This window comes from Lycium barbarum, chromosome 11, assembly GCF_019175385.1.
Source record: "Lycium barbarum isolate Lr01 chromosome 11, ASM1917538v2, whole genome shotgun sequence".
Classification (NCBI taxonomy): Eukaryota; Viridiplantae; Streptophyta; class Magnoliopsida; order Solanales; family Solanaceae; genus Lycium; species Lycium barbarum.
The window spans coordinates 118808946-118831521 of NC_083347.1; the positions used below are offsets into that span (position 1 = coordinate 118808946).

At 33.4% G+C, this 22576-nt stretch overlaps 1 protein-coding gene and 1 pseudogene across 1 annotated transcript; one reads left to right on the plus strand and one right to left on the minus strand.

Moving 5' to 3' along the window:
• The first annotated feature begins 306 nt into the window (after nt 1-306).
• Nucleotides 307-1473, plus strand: LOC132620200 (uncharacterized). The gene is made up of 2 exons (XM_060334893.1): nt 307-651; nt 1396-1473. Exons 1-2 carry the CDS (start codon nt 307-309, stop codon nt 1471-1473), a joined length of 423 nt encoding a protein of 140 aa, XP_060190876.1.
• A 6291-nt stretch (nt 1474-7764) lies between these two features.
• On the minus strand, nt 7765-17752 carry LOC132619106 ((E,E)-geranyllinalool synthase-like; annotated as a pseudogene).
• Nucleotides 17753-22576: the final 4824 nt, after the last annotated feature.

Genomic DNA, 22576 nt, shown 5'->3' on the forward strand with positions numbered 1-22576 from the left:
AGACTAGGGTCATGTTCTCGTTTGGGTACGGGGTCTAGGGTTGGGAGGGCTAAGGGGGTTGAGGGAGCTTCTAGGTTCAGAGTAGGGTCTTAGAATATTGGGACGTTATCGGTAAAGTCCATAGAGTTAGTTAAGATTCTTAAGAAGAGGAGGATTAATATTGCTTGCGTCCAAGAGACTAAATGGGTAGGACCTAAAGCTAAGGATGTGGACGAGTACAAGCTTTGGTTCTCGGGTAAGTCGAGGTATAGGAATGGGGTAGGGATCTTAGTAGATTGTGAGCTTAGAGATCAGGTGGTAGAGGTTATGAGGATCAATGACAGGATGATGGTGATTAAGTTGGTCATTGGAGGGTTCGCCTTAAACATTATTAGTGCTTACGCGCCGCAAGCGGGTTTGGATGAGGAGGAAAAAAGGCGCTTTTGGGAGGACTGGGATGAAATGGTGGTAAGTATACCGCCTACTGAGAAGTTATTCATAGGAGGAGATTTCATTGGGCACATTGGGTCTATTTCGAGAGGCTATGATGAGGTGCATAGAGGATTTGGCTTCAGGGACAGGAATGGTGGAGAAGTCTCACTCTTGGATTTCGCAAAGGCTTTTGGATTGGTGGTAGCCAACTTGAGTTTTCCGAAGAAGGAGGAGCACTTGGTAACCTTCCTTTTCTCAATGGTTGCGACGCAGATAGACTTTTTGCTCCTTAGAAAGATGATAAAGGCCTCTGTAAGGACTGCAAGGTCATCCCGAGTGAGAATCTTACGACCCAACATAAGCTATTGGTGATGGATTTGGAGATAAGGAGTAAGAAGAAAAAGAGGGTCGTGGATGACCGACCGAGGATTAGGTGGGAGAGTTTGACTTTGTCTAGTGCCCTAGGGATGGAGGAGAAGTTGATGGCTATGAGAGCGTGGGATAGTAAGGGGGATGCGAGCAGTATGTGGGATAAGACAGCCAGTTGCATTAGGGAAGCAACTAGAGAGGTATTAGGGGTCTCAAGAGGCCGCCGTGGTGGGCACCGAGGGGATTGGTGGTGGAATAGAGAAGTCCAAGGGAAGGTGAAAGCAAAGCAGCAGGCATAAGTGAAGTTGGTAGATAGCAAGGATGATGAAGAGAAGTGAACAAATAGAGAAAAGTATAAGATGGCGAGAAAGGAGGCGAAGGAGGCGAAGTTGGCAGTTTCGGCGGCAAAAATGGCAGCCTTTGAACGCCTTTATGCATAACTAAAGAACAGATATGGGGATAAGAAGCTGTTTAGGCTGGCCAAAGCGAGAGAGAGGAAAGCACGCTACTTGGATCAAGTAAAGTGCATCAAGGACGAGGATGGCCAAGTGTTGGTACAGGAAGCCCACATTAGACAGAGATGGCAGTCATACTTTCATAAACTCTTGAACGAAGGAGGGGACAGAGACATTGTGTGGGGAGATTTGGAGCACTCTGATAGGCATCAAGACTTTGGATATTGAAGGAGTATAAAGGTTGAGGAGGTTAAGGGAACGGTTCGTAGGATGCGCAGGGGAAGAGCGACCGGACTTGACGAAATTCCTGCGGAATTTTGGAAAAGTGTAGACAAGGTAGGCTTGGAGTGGCTGAGTTGGTTGTTTAATGTCATTTTCAAGACAGCGAAGATGCCGGAGGAATGGAGGTGGAGTATAATGATTCCCTTGTACAAGAACAAGCGCACCATTCAAAGCTGGAACCAGTTTGGATTCATGCCGAGGCGCTCGACTACAGAAGTCATTCATATTATAAGAAAATTGGTGGAGCATTATAGGGAGCGGAAGAGGGACTTGCACATGGTATTTATTGACCTAGAAAAGGCCTACGACAAAGTGCCAAAAGAGGTCCTATGGAGATGCTTGGAGGCTAAAAGTGTACCTGTGGTGTACATTAGAGCGATAAAGGATATGTATGATGGAGCTAAGACCAGGGTAAAGACGGTAGGAGGAGACTCGGAGCACTTCTCTGTTCTGATGGGGGTTGCATCATGGATCAGCTCTTACCCCGTTTCTATTCGCCTTGGTGATGGATGAATTGACGCGACAAATACAAGGTGGGGTGCTTTGGTGTATGTTGTTCACGGATGATATAGTCCTGATTGACGAGACTCGCAGCGGAGTTAAGCGATAAGCTGGAGGGCTAGGAGACAGGCGTTGGAGTCTAAATGATTTAAATTGAGTAGGACCAAGACAGAATACTTAGAGTGCAGGTTCAGTGGCGTACCGCATGAGGCTGACGAGGAAGTGAGGCTTGGTACCCAGGCCATTCAAAAGAAATGAAGTTTCAAGTATCTTGGGTCTATTATACAGAGAGATGGGGATATCGACGAAGATGTTTCACATAGTATTGGTGCAGGGTGGATGAAATGGAGGCTCGCCTCCAGAGTGCTTTGTGACAAGAAAGTGCCACCAAAACTTAAAGGCAAGTTCTACAAAGTGGTGGTTAGACCGACTTTATTGTACTGGGCGGAGTGTTGGCCAGTCAAGAACTTTCATGTTCAGAAGATGAAAGTTGCGGAAATACGAATGTTGCGATGGATGTGTGGGCACACTAGGAGGGACAGAATTAGGAATGAAGATATCCGAGACAAGGTGGGAGTGGCATCGGTGGAGGACAATGTAGACACGTAATTTTGACCCTCCCCATGTGTTTCACCTTATAGTTTTTAAATATTTCTTTTAATTTTAATTTTGATGTGTTAGTTTTATTCTATTTTTATTTAGTAGACTTATTTGCAAAAATCAAAAAGAACAAAAAATATTTGCTATTTTTAGAATATAAGTTATGTTTTAATTTGTAACAAAAGAAAAAAAAAATCCCAAAAAATATGTTTTCTTAGTTTCTAAAGTTCTCACAACTTTTGAGTTTTATAAAATAGTTTTAAGCTACTGTAATAGTGTTGTTTAGTTGGGAGAATTATTTTTCTTGTCATTTTGATTTCGTTTCAATATTTTGGGTGATATTTTATTTCATTAAATTAGTTAGTATATTTTATTTTAGTTTAAGTTTTCTTTTAGATAATTCAAGAAATATCTCATTACTTTTGTTTTTTTCCCTAACCAACTCACACATGATACCACTCTCATTTTGACACCTCATCTAGAATAATTCTTGCTCATCACTCCACTCTTCTACAAAATATACCACCTCACCACAAAATGACAAAAGTTATAACAAATTTTATCACAAAAATGAGGAGGAGGAATAGATAGAGAAAGGGGAAACGGATAGAAAAGAAAAAGAAAAAAAAAAATCAGCCACAGGAAAAATACGTACAACTACCCATGTTCTTTTTGAAGGGGCATCACCATGTGATCGGTCACCATTGGCGCCGCCTTTAAGCACCACTAAATAGCCGTTCGAACATCACTAAACCAACAAAAACAGCTGCGTTTTCTACCGTCTCCACCATGTAAAGGCCACTAATATTCCTGTTCGAGGTCACCGGTCTATAGAGTTCCTGTTCGCGGTTTCAGGCGAGCCTCCTATTTTGGCTCAATTTTCCGGACTTTGTTTGTAGTTTTGAGAAATACTTGCTGTATAAATTTCAAGCCTGGAGGTTCTTCCACTCATACAAATATTAGAAAAGTTGTTGCCTATCAAAGGTCCGATTTTTAAACTTTGTTCCTTCTCGGGCTTTACAGTTTTTATTTCTTCGTAGATGTGAGTTATATTTATTTGTTTCACGGTTGCTCTTTATTCCTAAATGAGAGGTTGTTTTGCTTAGGTTAATGATGATTAACTAATTACACTTATGTTTAATTTTACTGCTCGTGTTAAGAAGTGGTAGTATCCTAATTTACTATTAGATTTGAGTGAGTTTTGAGAAAATCATTGGGGTATAATAGGATGTTGAACCTCTGTTTTATGACTGGTAAGATAGACCATAAATTTATCATGAATAGTTTGTTTATCTGTCCACTTTACTGTTTTTGGGGTGTTAGCACGTTTTGTATTTCTTTTAGTTAGTATTGTTTTGAGTGCACCTATAAATGTTATATGTAGTTTGTTAGGTTAGATAGTACTGCAAATTGATAATGTAAGTTAGGTAATATAATAAGTGGGATGTGGGTTTAACATGAGTCAAAGTGATATGAGCCCTTTTCAATTAATTTGGGGTCGAGGGGCTGCTGAACTTAAAATCATAAATACCTTGACTCTATTTTGAGGTTACTGAAAACGGCTCGGTGGAGGCTTCCACATGATTGCTGTCTACGTGTAATTTTCTTTCTTTAATTGCTACTTAAGTGATATACAAGCTTTGTGTTTAATCTTGATTAAAAGGATTTCTTGACATGTCCATGACTTTACTAGTAGTTAATGCCAAATATGGAAGTTTAAGGTTTAAATATTTTGGAACTGTGAGAGTACGTTAACATGGAAGTCCCATAATTCATATCTACTGTTTGGGCCTTTGTATCTCTTATTTGATAGTTGAATGTTTATGTCTCATTAATTGAGGATGCTCAATTTCTTATTTGACGAGGGACTGTGGGAATTTTAACTGGGCCGTGTAACTTTAAGGCCTAGACCAACGTTTTAAGGGCCCGATTACTTAATTATTAATTGTGAGATGAGCGAGATGGGGTACAGATTAATTTTAAACCCCTTGTCTAGTATAAAAGAAAAGAGCGGAAAGATCAATTGTGAGGGAGCGAGACGGGTTGCGAACATGTTTCAAAATCCATTGTCGAAGACTGAAAAATGACTAAAAACGAAAAAATAATAACCAACTAGTTTTAAGTCTCAGATTTTAGAGACAAATAATTGTCTTTAACGCTAGACGAGCTTTAGGCACGTTTTAAGATGTTTGTTTCGATTAAGAATGCGGTTACGCATCTTATTTCGAGACATTTTTTAATAACTCAAGGATGCGGTTACGCACCTTGGCTAAATTCGTTTTAATAATTAATCTTGTTTCGAGTAAGAATGCAGTTATGCATCTTATTTTGAGACGCTTAAAAGATCCAGAATGCGGTTACGCATCCGATTTAAAACCAATAAAAGTTCAACAAATAAAAGTACGAGCAAATCAAGGCTCAGATACATAAAATATCAAAAAATTAATTTAAGCTAAGTATAAGTCGATAAAGCGACCGTGCTAGAACCACGGGACTCGGGGAATGCCTAACACCTTCTCCCCGGTCAACAGAATTCCTTACCCGGTCTTCTATTTTCGCGGACCATAATAAAAGAGTCATTTTCTTTTGATTAGGGATTCATTAGGTGACTTGGAACACCAAAACTCAATTCCAAGTGGCGACTCTGAGTAAATAAATAATCCCTTTTCAAAACCGTCACTTCAAATGGAAAAACCCTTTAATAATAAAAACTTGCGCGTTTATAGCGCGGGGGCGCAAAAAAAGGGGTGTGACAGACAAGATGCGGGAAGCGAGGCTGAGATGGTTTGGGCATGTGAAGAGGAGAGGCACAGAGGCTCCAGTGCGGAGGTGTGAGAGGCTGGCTATGGACGGTTTCAGGAGAGGTAGAGAGAGGCCAAAGAAGTATTGGGGAGAGGTGATTAGACAGGATATGGCACAGTTTCAGCTTACCGAGGACATGACCTTAGATAGGAGGTTGTGGAGGACTCAGATTAGGATAGAAGGCTAGGTTGCTTATCTTTTCACCATAGTAGTTGTAGTTTTGCTCATTCATTTATTGCCATTTGATTTCTGCTTATATTTATTGGGCCTTTGTACTTTGATTATCTTATTTATCTATGGTAGTTAATGCTCCTTTCTACATGACTTCCTCGCTTTTGTTATTCCTCGTTTTCATATTGTTTTTTATATGTTTGGCCCTATCTGACCTTTTGTCTTGTTTTCCTCTTGTTTTTCTCTCTTGAGCCGAGGGTTTTTCAGAAACAGCAGCCCAACCTTTCAAGGTGGGGGTTAGGTCTGCGCGCACATGATAGGATTCTATGGGCTTCTTGTTGTTGTTGTTGTTTTTTTTTTTTTTTTTCTGTCCGTCACTCTCTCTCTATTTCTATCCTCTGTCTATTCTCCCTATATACTGTCTATCTATTATTGCGTGTGTGTCTATTTAAGTGTGGAAAATGTGAATCAAGAAGGAATGGGTCCCCTTTTCGTTGTTCTTTTCTTTTTCTCTTTATTTTTTTTTTAATTGTTTTTGATATATCCTCCATCATGTATTGTGTGTGCTGAGGTGCGTGCATTTCCCAAAACATAAAAGATTTCCTTATTGGGAAAATATCTTATCCACTCCAAAAAATGTGCCCTCCTCTTTCTTTTTCTCTTCCCCCCCCCCCCCCCCCCCCTTTTTATTTACTTGTCCCAAATGCAAAGCAAAAATAATAAATACTAATATAAAATAATACCAGCTAATTATGATAGAAATCAATAATACTCTTATTAATTCAACTAGCTATCCCAATTTAAAAGTAGCTTCTTCTTCTTTTTTTTTTTTTTTGTAATTTTCTATCTTTGGAATATAAAACTTGTACTCTAATAATAGCAAATATTTTTGTTCTTTTTTATTTTCGCAAATAAGTCTACTAAATAAAAATAGAATAAAATTAACACATCAAAATTAAAATTAAAAGAAATATTTAAAAATTATAAGGTGAAACACACGGGGAGGGTCAAAATTACGTGTCTACAACAATGCTATCAAAATTTACCCATTTTGCTAAATCTTTCAAAAAATGACTCACTCCCTCCTCCTCCCCCTCTCTTTCACCACCCACTCCATCCTCCTCCTCCTCCACTATTTCTCATCTTTCTCATTACTTGCCATCAACACTGCCGCCGTCACAATGTCCGACGACGACGGTAACAACTCGCCATCTCCGTCACCGTCACCATTACCGTCATCGTCGCCGTCTACTGACAACAAGCAACATGTACTACTTCCACCTCCGTCACTTACACCGACACAGATGTCATCCCGAACACCAGTTTTTCCGTCACGAGAAGATTGTTGGTCAGAATCAGCAACTCACACATTAATATAAGCATGGGTTTCCACCAACACTGTGAAGGTATAATAGTGTATAATATTGTATATGGGTGTATATGGGTATTTGAGTTATAATATTTTATGATATTGCATATGGGTGTATATAAGTATATGGGTTATAATATTGTATATGAGTGTATATAGGCATATGGGTTATAATATTGTATATGGGTGTATATGGGTTAAAGCTTTATAATGTAAGTGATCAAATTATATATTTATGAAATTTCTCCAAAAATAAATTAATAAATGACTCGATACTTTTATAAAAACTACATAAATATCTGTCATGAAAACAACGTGTAAATTGACAAGACTCAGCGTTTTTAATTCACACGTCATGATAAAAAGGTAGTAAAAGAAAATGACAGAACAGAAAGAATGGCCTACTTGTCAATGGGTCTATAAAGTATTAAAATGTATACTTCTTATGAGTGGTGTTGGAGACTCCACATATTCACTACTTTTATTTTATTCAAAAATTTCGAATATGGAATCTAAAATAATATTAAATTATCTTTATCGCTGTATTTTTCTAATATAAATTTGGTCGATTTGAACGGTAACTTTTCAATGAAGTAATCAAGTGAACAATAATTAACAACAATTTCAGAGATGTTTCCGACGATCACAGGAATTGTGACCTTAGCTTTTGTGAAGCAAACCCTTTTGCAGACCAACCAAGAGGATTATTATAATTCTTAGGAGCCTGCCTTCCAACAAAACTTATGCCAATACCTTATAAATTTGATAGTATAAGGTAAAGAAGAAAAGTAGAATACTAAAAAATGCTTGAAACATGATATATCTTATTACAACAATTTCAATATTAAAAGAGTGATTCCCGATCCTAACAAGAGTTACTTTTACAATCAATTTATCAATGTGGGACTCCCGTACACTCGTTATTTCAATACAATATTACCTATTATACAACAATCACAACAATAATCAACAATAGTTTCAGAGATGTTTCTGACAATCACAGGAAGCACGATCTTAACTTTTGAGAAGCAAACCCTTTTGTGGACCAACCAAAAGAATTATAATTCTTAGGAGATTGCCTTCCAACAAAGCTTATGCCAATATTACCAACTTGTTGTTTGAAGTTTTTTCCATTGAGACATGCATTGACTTTGGCAATCTCAACCTTCTTGATCTTCTTTTCTTGAGGTGGTAACATTGGTGGCAAAGGCTTTGAAGATGGTGGCATTGGAGTTTGTTGTTCTTGTTGAAGAGGAATGTAAATAGCTTTCATTATGTCGTCAAGTATTGCTGCTTGTGTATCAAACAAATTGCAAGAATTGAAGAACATGTGGAACACATTTAGGCAAGAAAGGTGAAGGAGCTTCATTGTCCTTGGCATGTCATTGAACCCATCCATTAGGACATTTTCAAGAAACTCTTTCTTCTTGTCTCCCAAGATCTTTTTTACAAAATCAATTGAATCTTCAATGTGTCCCTTAGGGTTTTCATTCAAATGAAGCAATGTGTAGTTCATCTTCCCTACTTCTCTTTCTTTCTGCATATTAATAAATCATGCCATAACAAAAGTTAATACTCATCTAGTTCATAAACTTAGGGAACACACCTATAAATATTAAATTATATATGTGTATGTATACAAAACAAAACAGACAAAAAAAAAAAAGACTAACAGTAGCTACAAGAAAAATAAACATCAGTTTTATTACAAAAAAAAAAAAAAAAGCTACAAAATTCTTCATTAGTCTAGCGCTAAATAGCTCGTAGCTAACAAGATTTTTAATAATCCATCACTATCCATCCTTAACTAGGATTAATAACGATTTTTTGTTGTTTAGCATCAAAAGTGTCCTAATTCTTGTTTTTTTTTTTTTTTTTGTGTTTGGAACAAAAATAAAACCTTATTAAAACCCCACAACCTCAAATTTTAAAACATGTGTACTAACTGAAATATGATAATAGATCGACATCACTTATATATCTAAAAATTTATGAGATGGACTTGAACTTACTTGATAGCTTTGGATGTCATTCAACAAACGAGTGGTGGCCATGAGCAACTTTGTAATATTTTCATAGTGTCCATTAATTGGCCCAAGCTTCTCACTTGACACTGTTGGACATCCAAGGGAAGCTGCATGAAGGACCAAAATATGTGCACCAATTGATATCATCCCAACTTTTAGATATTCATCCATAGATGGCAAATTTGAAGTTCGACTCCACAAGCTTTCCATCATCCATGAATGAAATGTCTCCTTCCACTGTTAGAACAACACTTATTTAACATGAAGTTAACTATACCAACAATAAGTAGCAGCCAAAGCGAGGAATTTCGTTAAGAGTGCTTAACGTATTTGATATATATAGTAGCATAGTCACATACACTGAAGAGTGGTGAGTTGAACACTCTTCTTCCGAAAATTATAATGTATATATAGTTCAAAATTGTTTTTTCTACATATATATTAAATCTTAAGCACCCTTAATGAAATTCTTAACTTCACTGCCTGCTGTATATAGACATCATAATTTTCTTGTGATTTTTCGAATTGTCATCTTTTTTGTTGAGTTTAACTTTTGATACGCTGATGGTTAAAAGATTTCTTTTATACCACTTATAAGATGAGAGAACTTACCATGTGTCGTAGTTGAGGGGTGATGTCAATTTTGTGCTGAAGGTGGTACATGTTGGCAACATCACACACAAGATCATCAAGTGCTTCAAATATGATCTTACTTGGGCCGTCAAGGGTCTTTGCATTCCACCTATGAAAGAAAATATAATATTTTATGCACATGATAGTTTGTAAAAAATATTTGCACGATCAGATCATAGAAAATTAGATTGTTACCTTTGTATTGCCTTAGTTAATATTTGGAGTTCACTTAAAGAGGCTTCCTCGTCATAAAAATCATCAGCTACAGTAATAACTATGGAACATTTTGCAACAACCAATCGAAGAAAAGATTCATAAGGTAGAAAACTACTGCTGCTTGCTGCACTTGCAAAATAGGAATATGTGGTTTTTTCTCTCCCAAATCCAATGTCTACAAGACCCTTCTCTTTCGACCAGCTACAAATCCAAAAAAAAAAAAAAAAAAAAAAGTAAAGTCAAAATTGTAATGTAACAACTAGAAATCAGAATGATGCAATATATAATATAATATTCGATTTATAGATACCGATAATATTAAAAAGTTTATTATGTGAAGAGGTTGATCCAGAATTTAAAATTTATAGATTTTGAATTCTAGTTCTTTTGGGGTTGCTGGGTTCTGAATTTATAATTGTACGTATTAAATGGATTTGAAGACAAACATAACATTGGATCAAAGCTATTGGATTCTGCCGAAACCATATCGTAAACGATATATCCGTCGCTGATTATGAGTATATTTTCAATTTATTGTATTAGATTACCTGCCTTCTTTTTCATGTTAGTAATTCCACGTATTTATACAATTATATGCAATTATTGTTTAGGTAATCTGACTGATAGTATAAAGTAGTATTTTTTTTCTTAGACTGTTAATGCATAAAATTTAAACTAATATAATACATACAATGGAAGGGAAAAAAATAAAGATGAAAGGGAATTGTGTTTGTACCTCTTTAGGTCTTCCAATTCCTTCCTGTAAATTGACTGGCGATATTCATAATTTTGCACGGCTAGTTGCGTTAACTTGTCATTTTGCAGATAAGACAACCTAATAAGATACATTTTAAAAAAAAAAAAATATATTAGTCATAAATCTTTTGATTATGAAGACTTAATATATTGATCATAATATATAAGATCTGTAAACAATAATTGTGAAAAGTATATTAAATACGTACCAATAATATGGGGATTTCCCAATTGTGTGAAGAAGAGATTGATTTAATTCAATCCACAGTCTGTGGTCAAGGTGTTCTAGTCGAGCAAACCATGGAACATTCAACTCATGTTCAATCTATTAAAACAAGACAAATTAGCATTTAAGAAAATATTCCAATTATTCAAAATGTAACTAATAGCAATAAATATTATATATTGCCACGTCTTGTTGCTTATTCAATAACTTAAATCCAAAACAAATCTTATCTTGTGCTGGTTTTTGTGAGCGCAATTTATAATTGATAGCTAAAAATAAATCGATAAATGACTCAATACTTCTATAAAAACTACATAAATATTTGTCATGAAAACAACGTGTAAATTGACAAGACTAATAGTCTGTTTGGCTAAACTTCTAAAATCAGCTTATTTTTTAAAAGTGTTTTTTTTTTCTTTCAAAAAGTACTTTTGGCAAAAAACAGTTTGTGTTTGACTAATTAATTTTAAAAATACTTTTGAGCAGCAATTAGTGTTTGACCAAGCTTTTAAAAAGTACTTCTAAGTGTATTTTTCTCAAAAGTGCTTTTCAGAAAAGTATTTTTTGACAAAAGTTATTTTTTTTAGCTTCTGAAAAACTGCTTCTGCTAAAAATTTGGCCAAACACTTTATTTTATTTTAAAATAAACACTTATTAAAAAAATACTTTTGAAAAAAATAAGCTTGGCCAAACAAATTATAAGCTTTTTTTAGCGGTCAAAAAGGTAAAAAAACAATGACAAAACAGAAAGAATGGCGTACTTGTCAATGATTGTATAAAGTATTAAAATATATACTTCTTATGAGTGGTGTTGGAGCTCCACATATTTTCTATCTTCTCTTCTTTATAAAAAACGAAATTTTGTGTTAAGTACATTCCTGCAAAACGAGACAGAAACAAATACCATATTTTTTTATTTTTATTTTTGTGATAAAGAAATCACACCAATTGTGAAAAAAGCCACCTGAAGTTTTGTTGTAGCTAGCGTTTGACCCTAGATTTCCAAAAAAAAATCTAAAAACTTGATTTGGTAAAGTTTTTCAAGTTTTGAAAATGTTTTTGGCCATAATTTTCAAAACATATTTCACTTTTTATTTTAAAAAACATGAAACATTACTTATACCCATAAGTTTTAAAAACTATCAAGAATACCCAACCATACAAAACATACATACTTGCTAATTCCAAATTAGGCAGAACATGATATTTTAATAACAATTGCTAATAACACACTTACTAGCTATTACAATTCATTACAATACAAAGATCCATTCTTGCAAGAATAAAAAGACATCGATAGTAACTAACTATTCTTTAATATAATCTTTTCACATTGTACGAATAATCTTCACTTTATAGAAGAGACTGCTTTAATTGTGGAAACATGGTAGATACGACTTTAATGGAGGACCATGGTAGATAAAATTAGTTGGGTCATAAATAGATGAGTTTTTTTTTTCTTTTTTTTATATATAATACAAAAGTTTGGAGTAGTTTTTAAAAGTTTTGAAAAGACTAAAACATAAATTTTAGCCCAAAAACAGGTTTGAGCCTGAATTTGAAGATTTATTTTTAAAATTTGTTAAAATTTTATGGCCAAACAAAAATTTAAAAATAAATCTTCAAAATATGCTCCCAAAATCTATGATCAAATGGGAGTGTAATCTAAAGAAAGTTCCCCCTCCCACTTTATCCCCACAAGTGTCCTTTATAATTTTCTAAAACTTAAAAACCGTTGGTTATTAATCAAAAGGTCAGCGTAACATATATAGAGTTAAAACAAGAAGTTTCTACCTTATTAAAAAAAATTCGAATATGTTATCTAAAATAATTTTTAACTTATCTTTATCGCTATTTTTAGAAAATAATTTATTTTTTTTTTACTCTATTTGAACGGTGTAATTTTTCAAGGAAGTATTCAAGTGAACACTTCTTATTGGTAGTGGCTCCACCATTAATCGCATAAATCTTAATATATGTTGTTTAGACTCTTCAAAAATAATATACGGGGATGTATCTGATCCTTCAAAAGATATACATTTTTGGAGTGACAACATATCAGCTGCACCATGAAAATTTAACCATATATAAATTATATATTAATAGTTAGGATTTCAGTTTTTGAATTATTGATAAGATATTACTCCCTCCGTCTCAATTTATATGAAACCTATCTGGTGAGTCAAACAACTCTTTCTTTAACAATGATTTTCTCCGACTCTTCTCATATATTGTGAATTATGAATTATGTAGACTTATATATAGTACTGTACTACTTTTTATCAAGTTTTCAAATATGTAAATTTTATTGTAAAATATTCAAAGAATCTATGTTATTGTGTAAAAAAAGAGTTGTTTGACTCTCCAAACAGGTCAACCCTCGTATAAATCGGGACGGAGAGAGTATTAAACAATCAGTCTCAAATTTTCAATTTGTTTTTCAAATAAAATTTATGTTCAATCACTATTATGTAGGACTACTTACCACTTTTTGAAGTGCTGGAAGTACTGCTAAATTATCGTTGTTTACAAGAAAATTTCTGGAGAAAGACCTTGCTTCTTCCATTTCAGATTCTCCATTGAACATTAGATCTGTGGCTCTGTACACATTGTACATCACATATGCAAACCGTTCTTGGTTCTTTTCTATGTAGGCCCTTGTGTGTGGTTGATTAAGAAACCAACAAAAACTCCCTGCCGTAGCCAAAAAAAGAAATTCTTAGTTACAGATTAAATAGTACTTAATTATAGTGTGTGTTGATACGACATAATTAAAGTCATTTTGCATGTACGGAAAACATTTTTACTAAGTGAATCGAAAATAGGAAATTACAGAGTAATTTGATAAATAGTACAATTTTCGAGTGCTAAGTATTACTCCATAATAATGTCTAAGTGCTAATTGGAGTCAGAGGCGGATTCAAGGTTTAAAATGTATGAGTTCCAACAGCAACCTAAAATTAATACTACAATAATAACTGAATTTATAGTCAAATATTTACATATATTTAATAAGTTTCTTAATATATAGGGTCTGGATAAAAATAATTGGTTTCACGTGAGTTCTCTAGCCAGACCTCTAGATCCACCCCTGGTTGGAGCATGTAATGAAACTAATGATAGGTTAAAAGTTAAGATAATTGTGAGGAAAATGACTGCTGTTCATAAGTACTGAGTGAGGAAAGCCATTTTTTCCCTTTTGATGGATAAATTCACTCTAAAATGTAATTTTCCTCCATCGTACTAAATGCAGCACAATAATGTTTAAATTTTAAAGTATACCTTGATTTATTTTGTAACCTTGCAATCTGAGAAGCCTAAAAGCCAATGAGTCCTTGAATAATCTCTCAGGCAAATCACTTGTTTCTTCTGATAAGTACTCATTATTCTGCAAGTTCATTTGATAATTCTTGTAAACTTGGTCAAGAATTTGTTGAATCTCTTTTTCAAAGTGCTGAGTTAATCCCATTCTTTGCATGTTATCAACCATGCAAAGCATTTTTAGCTCTTCATCCACTGGAAACCTTGAAGGCACTGCCAAAAAGAAAATGTCCATCAGCTAAGCAATAATTGTACTTGTTGTAATGTTAATAAAATGAGCAAAAATCGTGAAACTTCAATAGTTATCCTAGATCTGCATCTAGCTAGTGCTCGTACGAGATAACAAGTACGTATCTGAAAGAATGGTGGAGTTGCGCGCTCACAAGCTAATTCAAATACCACCATTATGGAAAAAACAAAAATTCTCTTCACGTCTTTTTATGGATCTTAGTTTGACCAGAGATGTAGTTTAAGAAAGTAAATGAGACTTCTCAATCATGTGGTTTTAAATTAAAGATGTATATAATGTACCTAAATGTCATTTGATTCTTTTGGGGTCTAAAAGAAGTTGTGTGGGATGTCGGAAGTAAATAGTTAATAAATAAGAAAATAACATTCTCTTTTAATTAACAAACTAAAAAAGAACGTAAGCTACATAAATTGAAATGTAGAAAGTATTTATATGCAAAAATTACTAAAATTTCAACAAATATTATGTAGCATTAAGGACTCGATTAACATAAATTCTGGTCAGCCTTTAGTGTTGGCTGGTAGAAGGTAGCAGGTTTGTATTCGAAGGAATAATCGAATTGCATGCGAGCTAACCCCGAAACTACTTATAAGTACTTCTAGTTTGATGAAAAATATGACATGGTTGACTTTTTACTAGTATAATGTTTATGACTAACCTCCATTGGGAAACTTTTGAACAATGGACATGAGGTATTCAAGGCATTTCTTATTTCCAGTAGCCATGAATTCTTGTGCTGTGGCAGAGGGAGATTGGAACAAAGAACCATCTTCTTCACATATGTGTTTGAGGATATCACTATGTGATAACTTCTCCAAATATGCCAAAAGAGGTTGATCTTGCCCTGCTCTCACATCATTGAGCTTTTCACTAGAAAAAAGAGAACAACAAATCAATAATGGTGAATAATGGTGGTTTCTTGTATCAAAAGCTAGCTAGTAAATCTTGTTTATTCTTCTTGTTATAATGAGTAGTCCATAGTTAACACGATTTTTGATAATTCGACAGGAGTTATTCGTCTTTTTTTTTTTTTTTTTTTTTTGTAGCGGTGAGTTCATATGAACCCAACATTTTCGACCCGGAGTATAGATATATACATTTGAAAAACCTCTTAAAATATTGCGCAATAGATAATATATTTTGAACCCATTATAAGAATCTAAAGATTGAACCAACAAATCAAAATTTTGGATCTGCCTCTGGCGGTCTAGCCCTAAGGGGTGTTACCGGACACCACTTCGTTTAATTTTTTTACAAGATATGTATATATAGATAATAAGCAAAATGAAAATATTAATAATGCCTTGTTATAGTAGCGATTTATTCATTTTTTTGTTATCAAATGTCGACACTGCTTAAAAAAAAACTATATGCACAACCAGGGGCGGATTTAAAGAGGGCTGACGGTGTTCACCCGAACACCCTCGGCAAAAAATTACAGTGTATATATAGGGTAAATTTTCTGTGTTTATGTGCATATATTAACTTTTGAACACCCTGAATAAAAGCAAAAGGTTTGCTCAAGCGGTTCAGGGTGTTCAAAATTGTCTCTAGCGTCGTATGTTTGATTCCCATCGAAAACATTATTTTTTATATTTAGTTTTTTTTTCCGAACCCCCTGAATGAAAATTCTGGATCTGCCACTGTGCACAACACTGCACCCCGCATATATTCTTATAATAATAATAATTACCTTTCAAGAAGTGCTTTCTTCTATGAAGACATCAGATAAAAATCTGTTTGATCCATTAACAAAAATAATATCGAGGCCTTGTGCTTTTGCAAGTTGAAGCATTGAAGGGAAAACAACGGTAAACCAACGTGGAAAACGTTGAGAATTCTCCTTCAAAAGTGTATCCGTATTTGCATGAATAAACTTCAGGCCTGAAAATAACAACACACACAGTAATAATTAAAGTTGTTGCCTTTTATTTCAACGGACAAATGTTTCAAATAATAAAGTCCATTTTCTTTGTGGATTATTTACGTCGCACGAAACTCTAACTTAATTAGTTGGGAAAGTGAAACTTATTTTGTGTTCTGATTGAATACTGAATTACGCGAGTTAAAAAAAAAAAAAAAAGCTTATCTTTTATGTTTAACTTGTTATTTAAGATCATATATATGGTATCATAGGAAGGAACCAAAAAAAAAAAAAAACACTATGACACAATTTAGAATTAGAGGGTATTAACCGTCATTGCTTAAATACTTGTAATCTCTCGGTTATATTTTATGTGAATCTGCGTGGCTGGATACAAAAGAAAGATTATTGGAACTTGCGATCTTAAACATGTTATGGCATCTCTGTGACAAATAAGTCATGATATTAAGGGTAAAATAAAATTTAAAGTTAACTTATTTTTGAATTATATAAATATATCATTCTTTTTTAAACAGATTAAAATAATATTACATAAAAAGGAAGAAAAAAACTTATATATTAATTAAGTGGAGTGATGTCGATTAGTACTGATGAGTTCAAAAGAAGTATACACAAAACGTGATTTTTAGACCAAGAAAATTCAAACTTTTAGCTCCATTCTCATGGATAGAGCTGGATGTGTAATACGGGTGATGTCTTTTCCATCCAAAAGCTGAAGGTGATAAGAGAATGTTTTATTTTGCATCTTTATCTTTATTAAAATTAGAGTAGATAGACAACTTAAAAAGTAGGCCCAAGAGACCGATATAAACCACGTTCATGTTATTCGAATATCTAAAAATTATGAACTTTTTGAAGATCTGCTATGGGTGCAATGACGTTTTGGGGATATGCGACAACACATAATCTAGGTTTATATTGCTCAAATTCTCCAAAGAATGTCATCCGGTGTTTGTCAGATCTTTCAAAAATTATAGTTTTAGAGAATCTGACACAAACACGGTAGTAATTTGGAGGAGCAACACAGAATCTAGGTAACAATAATTGCAATTTTTTTCTCTACTTTAATTTTACCTTTCCTAATGTGGCTTTCACCCACAGTCCATTTCTTGAGTGCCATCGTGCAAGCAAGAGTAGTAGGGAGAGCATAAATGGTGGGAAGATTTTCACCATTGGGTTCACCCCAAAACCCTAGCTCATTTTGGTTGTTGAGAATCCAATTTAGACAACTCTCAAACATAGGACCATTGGCTTCTTGATTATTATAAGGAATCATGGCCAACCAAGCAGTGTCATAGGCAGATGCTTGGGTAAGAAAAGTGTTGTTAAAATCTTGGTTTGAGATCAGTAACTCTTTCTTGATCTCATTGACAAGAGATTCAATGGAAGACAATGATGAGGAATCCATGAGAATTGCAAAGAGAAGCTAATTAAGAGGTGATATCTTAGCTAGCTTTAGCTCTTCTTGGAAGTGATGTTTTGAGAGACTGATGGTGGAATATGCAAGGAAACCAGGTCTATATATAGAGAGATATGATACATTCCATATTAAAAAAAAAAAAATCTATGAAACGACCACGTCAAAAAATATGTAAATAATCAGGTTGACAAAGTTTTATAATAAGCATTAATTTATAACTAGTAGGCATTAATATTTAATTACTGATATTGAGTTCCCACGTTGCAGGAGATGGAGTTATTTGGTCTCCTCATATGGTCTTGGACAATACTCAATTACTCACCTCATGAATTGCTTTTTGGGGTTGAGTTACGACAATGTCCAATCTCAATAACATGAGGGATCTGAAATTTCATATAATTGAAGTTCAGCCATATGAAACTACATGTTTAATCTAATGTCTGTCGAAATTGGTACATGTTAAATAATTTTTAAAAGCTAAGTGCAGGTTTAGATAGGGTATCCAAATAAATATCCCATAAAAAATATTACGGTTGACAAGTACTAAGAGTCTACATTTTTTATAGTAAAACTTACATAAACAACTATCTTTTTATAGCTTTTAACAATTTATAGCTAGTTTTTCTATATTTACAAATCATAGCTAGTTTTTGTTGTATTCGGTTGTATTTCGTGTTTTTGAAATACAGGGAAATACACGGAAATACAAAATCCGGCAGAATTCGCATTTTTGAAATACACTAAAATAGAAAATCTGGCAGAGTAAAAATAGGCTGTATTTATGGAACAGATTCTCTTCTTTCATTTTAAATGGTAAGTCAAATTAAATCAACCATGTATCACGCATAACTGTTGAAGTTCCATAACAATCCACGTTTCTCTCTCCAAATTACTCTATTCCAAACTTTTAGAAATACTTCCAAATACAGAAAAATATATACTGGAATACAATGAAATATGGTTGATTGTTTAAGAAATATAAATTTGTAGTATGCGTATATACAATGGAATACAATGAAAAATATTGAAAACTGTTTCATAAATTAGAAATACATTGAAATACAACGAAATATATTGAAATATACTGAAACAGTACACTGAAATATACTGAAACATTTTATCAAACACTTGGTGAGCATGAAGCTCGACAACTCTCATCGGAGGCAGAGTATGCGTTGGATTCATGCTGGAGGGGCAGTAGAATAGTGTCGTTATCAATGAGAGAAGAGATTCAACAATTATTAACGAAAAACATAGAGCAATTCGATCAAAAGAGTAGTTTAATGGTGGACGGGCGTTGAACTTTGAGGGCGTGTTGATGCACTGCACTTTCTTCGCCTTCACTACTATCCTTACAGTAGAAATTCTTGAAACCTCAAAATAACCAATCCAATGAAATGCATTATTTACAATTGCCAAAGCGGAATCCATACCACATTTGACTGCAACTTCCAGTATGATGTTTATCAATATTTCTCCAGGAACCACTTCTCAATGTGAAAATTTCACCAGCTTCTTTTCTACCATCTACGAGATAGCAAATTTTTAGGATCTTATAGTCACCACTAGTGGAGTCATAAGTAATAACCCAGTCAAGGGAAGTAGATCTCACAGATCTGGGGGCAGGAGAGGAAACGGAGAGAGAGAAAGAGAAGGGTGAGGGAGAAATAGATTTGAGAGGTGAGAGAAAACCAATTTAAAAGAAAAACTTATGAAATACAGGACACTAGTTATGATGTGTAATTTCAGAAAATATTTTAGTTATGAACAATAAATAAAATAAAAGATAGTTACTATTTATAAATATGTCTTAGAAGTAGCTATGACAAGTAAATTTTCCTTTTTTATATTGTTAGTATATACTCCCTCCGTTAATTTTTACTTATCCCTTTTGACTCTGCACGCTCCTTAAAAAATTAATAAATAAAGTATGTATTTTATTATAATATTCATATTAATTAGTGTATAGTTTTACTGAACTTGAAGAATGATTTGAAAATAAATATTTAATATTTAGAGTAAAATAAGAAAAAAGGTGACAAATAAAAATGAACGGAGGAAATATAATTTAAATTCTCCGGAAAATTGCCGGACTACGGAAATTCTAAATGTGGAAATCATGGACCACAAGCGTGCTAAGCCATTTATGGAAAGAGGACTTGCCCCACAAAATGAAACACCATGGCTGTTGTTATTTGTACGGATAACTATATTAGTCATTAAAAATTAGGCTTAATGCATATGCATCCTCTTAAATTTATCTCTTTTTTCTATTTTGGCACCTCAACTAATTGTTAATTCTATTGAACTTCTGAACTTGACATCAAGTATGTCTATCAAAAACAATCCAACTTACATAGTAACATATATGGTGAATTTCATGTTCTTTAGTCTTGCATGTGAATGTCCATTGCATCCTACGTGGAAAATTCAACCAATTAAAACACCGCATAGGAAGAACTGTGCTACTGTGTTATACAAGTGAAGAAGAACCACTTAAACCAGTGAAATAACAGGAATTTGAAATTTGGAAAGCACCTAAAACCCTGCTTTCACTTCTTTTTTCACTTTTTTTTTTTACTTTCAGTACATTCAAGCAACCAAATATTCTTTGCAAAAACTATAATCAAACACAACTCCATCTTTAAGTATTCCAACTTAAATTTCCAAATAAAGTGAAAAATATTTGATTTTCATGGCCAAACGCCTACTAAGTCTCTGCTATATTAGATCTAAATTCGATCATCGAATCATGGTAAAGTTTTGAATTTGGAAAAATGATGGCCATTTTGAGCATTTAGACTATCACCCATTGTTAATTAGTCCATCTTAACCAAGTTCATCTTAATCGATATAAACTTTGGGCAGCGTTCGGTAATAACCCATTTATTAAATCATTTATACAGATTACATTTTGTCCTTGTTTAATTATATTATATATTATTACTCCTATTATGTTAATTTGTATATCTTTTTCCCTTTTTAATTTGCTTAAAAAGAATATCATTTTCATATTTAATACAATATTTTTTAATTTTGATATTTCACATGACATGTTAATAATTAATATAATCTAAAAAATATTTTAATCCAATTACATATTTTCATTAAGGTCCGAAAGCTTAAAAAATCATTTATTTTTTAAATTTTGTGTCAAGTGGAGAAGGGATTACTTTATTTACCTACATATATTTAGAGCCAAACATTTAAATTGTCTTTATGTGTGATTGGCTTGTGTGACGCTTTTTGGTATGTTTTCAGCATTTTTGAGAAACTAAAGTGCCAATTGGAAAATTTAGTGGCCACCACTTTTAGTTTTCCTTAAGCTTTTGCACATGTAATCGAATTCATAATAGTAGTTTATTGCAAATAGTATAATACTTTTGGATTTTCACTGATCTCTATAAAATCAAGCTTTCTTTATATATGAAATTTTAAATAGCAAAAAATACATTAGAATCATAAATGAGACTCCAACACTTTTGACATTTACAATGTTTCTTTTCTTTTTTCTTTGACATTTAATATTTTTTTGGGTCAAGCCCAAAAAAAAAAAAAAAAAGATATTTACTATGTTAACTATTCAATAAAACTACCTTTAAGTTTGTTCGATTAGCAAAACTTAGTTCACAGAAAGAGCTTTTACATTTAACCCTAAAGAAAGTTAAAAGATACTTGTAATTAGTTTTGCTTTTCACTCGTATTACTTGTCAGTGGCAAAGTCGGGATTTTGATGAAGGTGTGCAAATTTTCTTCTTACTTGTATTAAAAGTGTGCAAAATTGAATATATACTCATTGTAATTAATATTTAACCTATACACACCGTGTAATTTTCCGACAAAAGATGTGCACCTAACCACCCTTCGCCGAAGGTGGCTCCGCCCATGTTACTTGTAATTAAACTTTACAAATTCTCTACGTGTTGATTATTTGGTATGGGTACTTTTTCCACTTTTATAATATTTGTAATTTACTCCTTTCGTTCCGCTTAAGTTTTTCAATTTTTATTTTATTCTTAATGTAATTATTTATGACCATACAAAGGTCTACAACTTATTTTAAACAACAAATTTCAAAAGTATTTTTTTTCTTTCTTAACTACACCTAATCAAATATTCTTGTGTCATCCACCAGAAACAACCTCTCTACCTCCCAAGGTAAGAGCAGGTCTGCATACACTCTACCCTTCCCAGACCTTACTTTATGGAATTTCACTGGGTATGTTGTTGTTGTAATTACCCAATCAAATCACAAAAAATGAGCAGGAGCAAGTAATATATTTGTCACTATACAATCTAGCCACTTTTCGGATCGGTTTTTAAAAAATAATCAATGCGTACAAATTCATTAAAATGTAATCACTTTTAATGCTAACACACCATGATAATCCAAAATACCGCTATTGTCATGGATTTCGAATTTTGAAAGTGAAATTTCATGACAGTATCTTGAATTTTGTTTAAGATACTAGGATGAAGTTCATTTTTAAGTTCGAAATTTATAACAGATTCATGGATTCTAAAAAATGATTATATTCCAATGATTTATGAAATTGTGATTATCTTTTAATTATAAATAAACTATATCTTAGTAGGCGTTTGGACATACGATTTCATCTCATAATAGATGAAATCAGCGTTTGAAAATGCGCTTTCATCTCCCAAATCATCCAAAAAGCATGATTTGGGATTTCAAATCATGATTTCAAATTTTCTAAATGTAAAAGTTGACCCATAAGTTTATAATTTGTAAAAAATGATCCATAAGTTGGTAGATATATTTACCAATCATGTTTACTAGCCATTTATATCAAAAATTAAAAGATCTACAAGTTGATAGTATATTTATAAAAAAGTACTCTTGCCAACTATATTGGAGGAT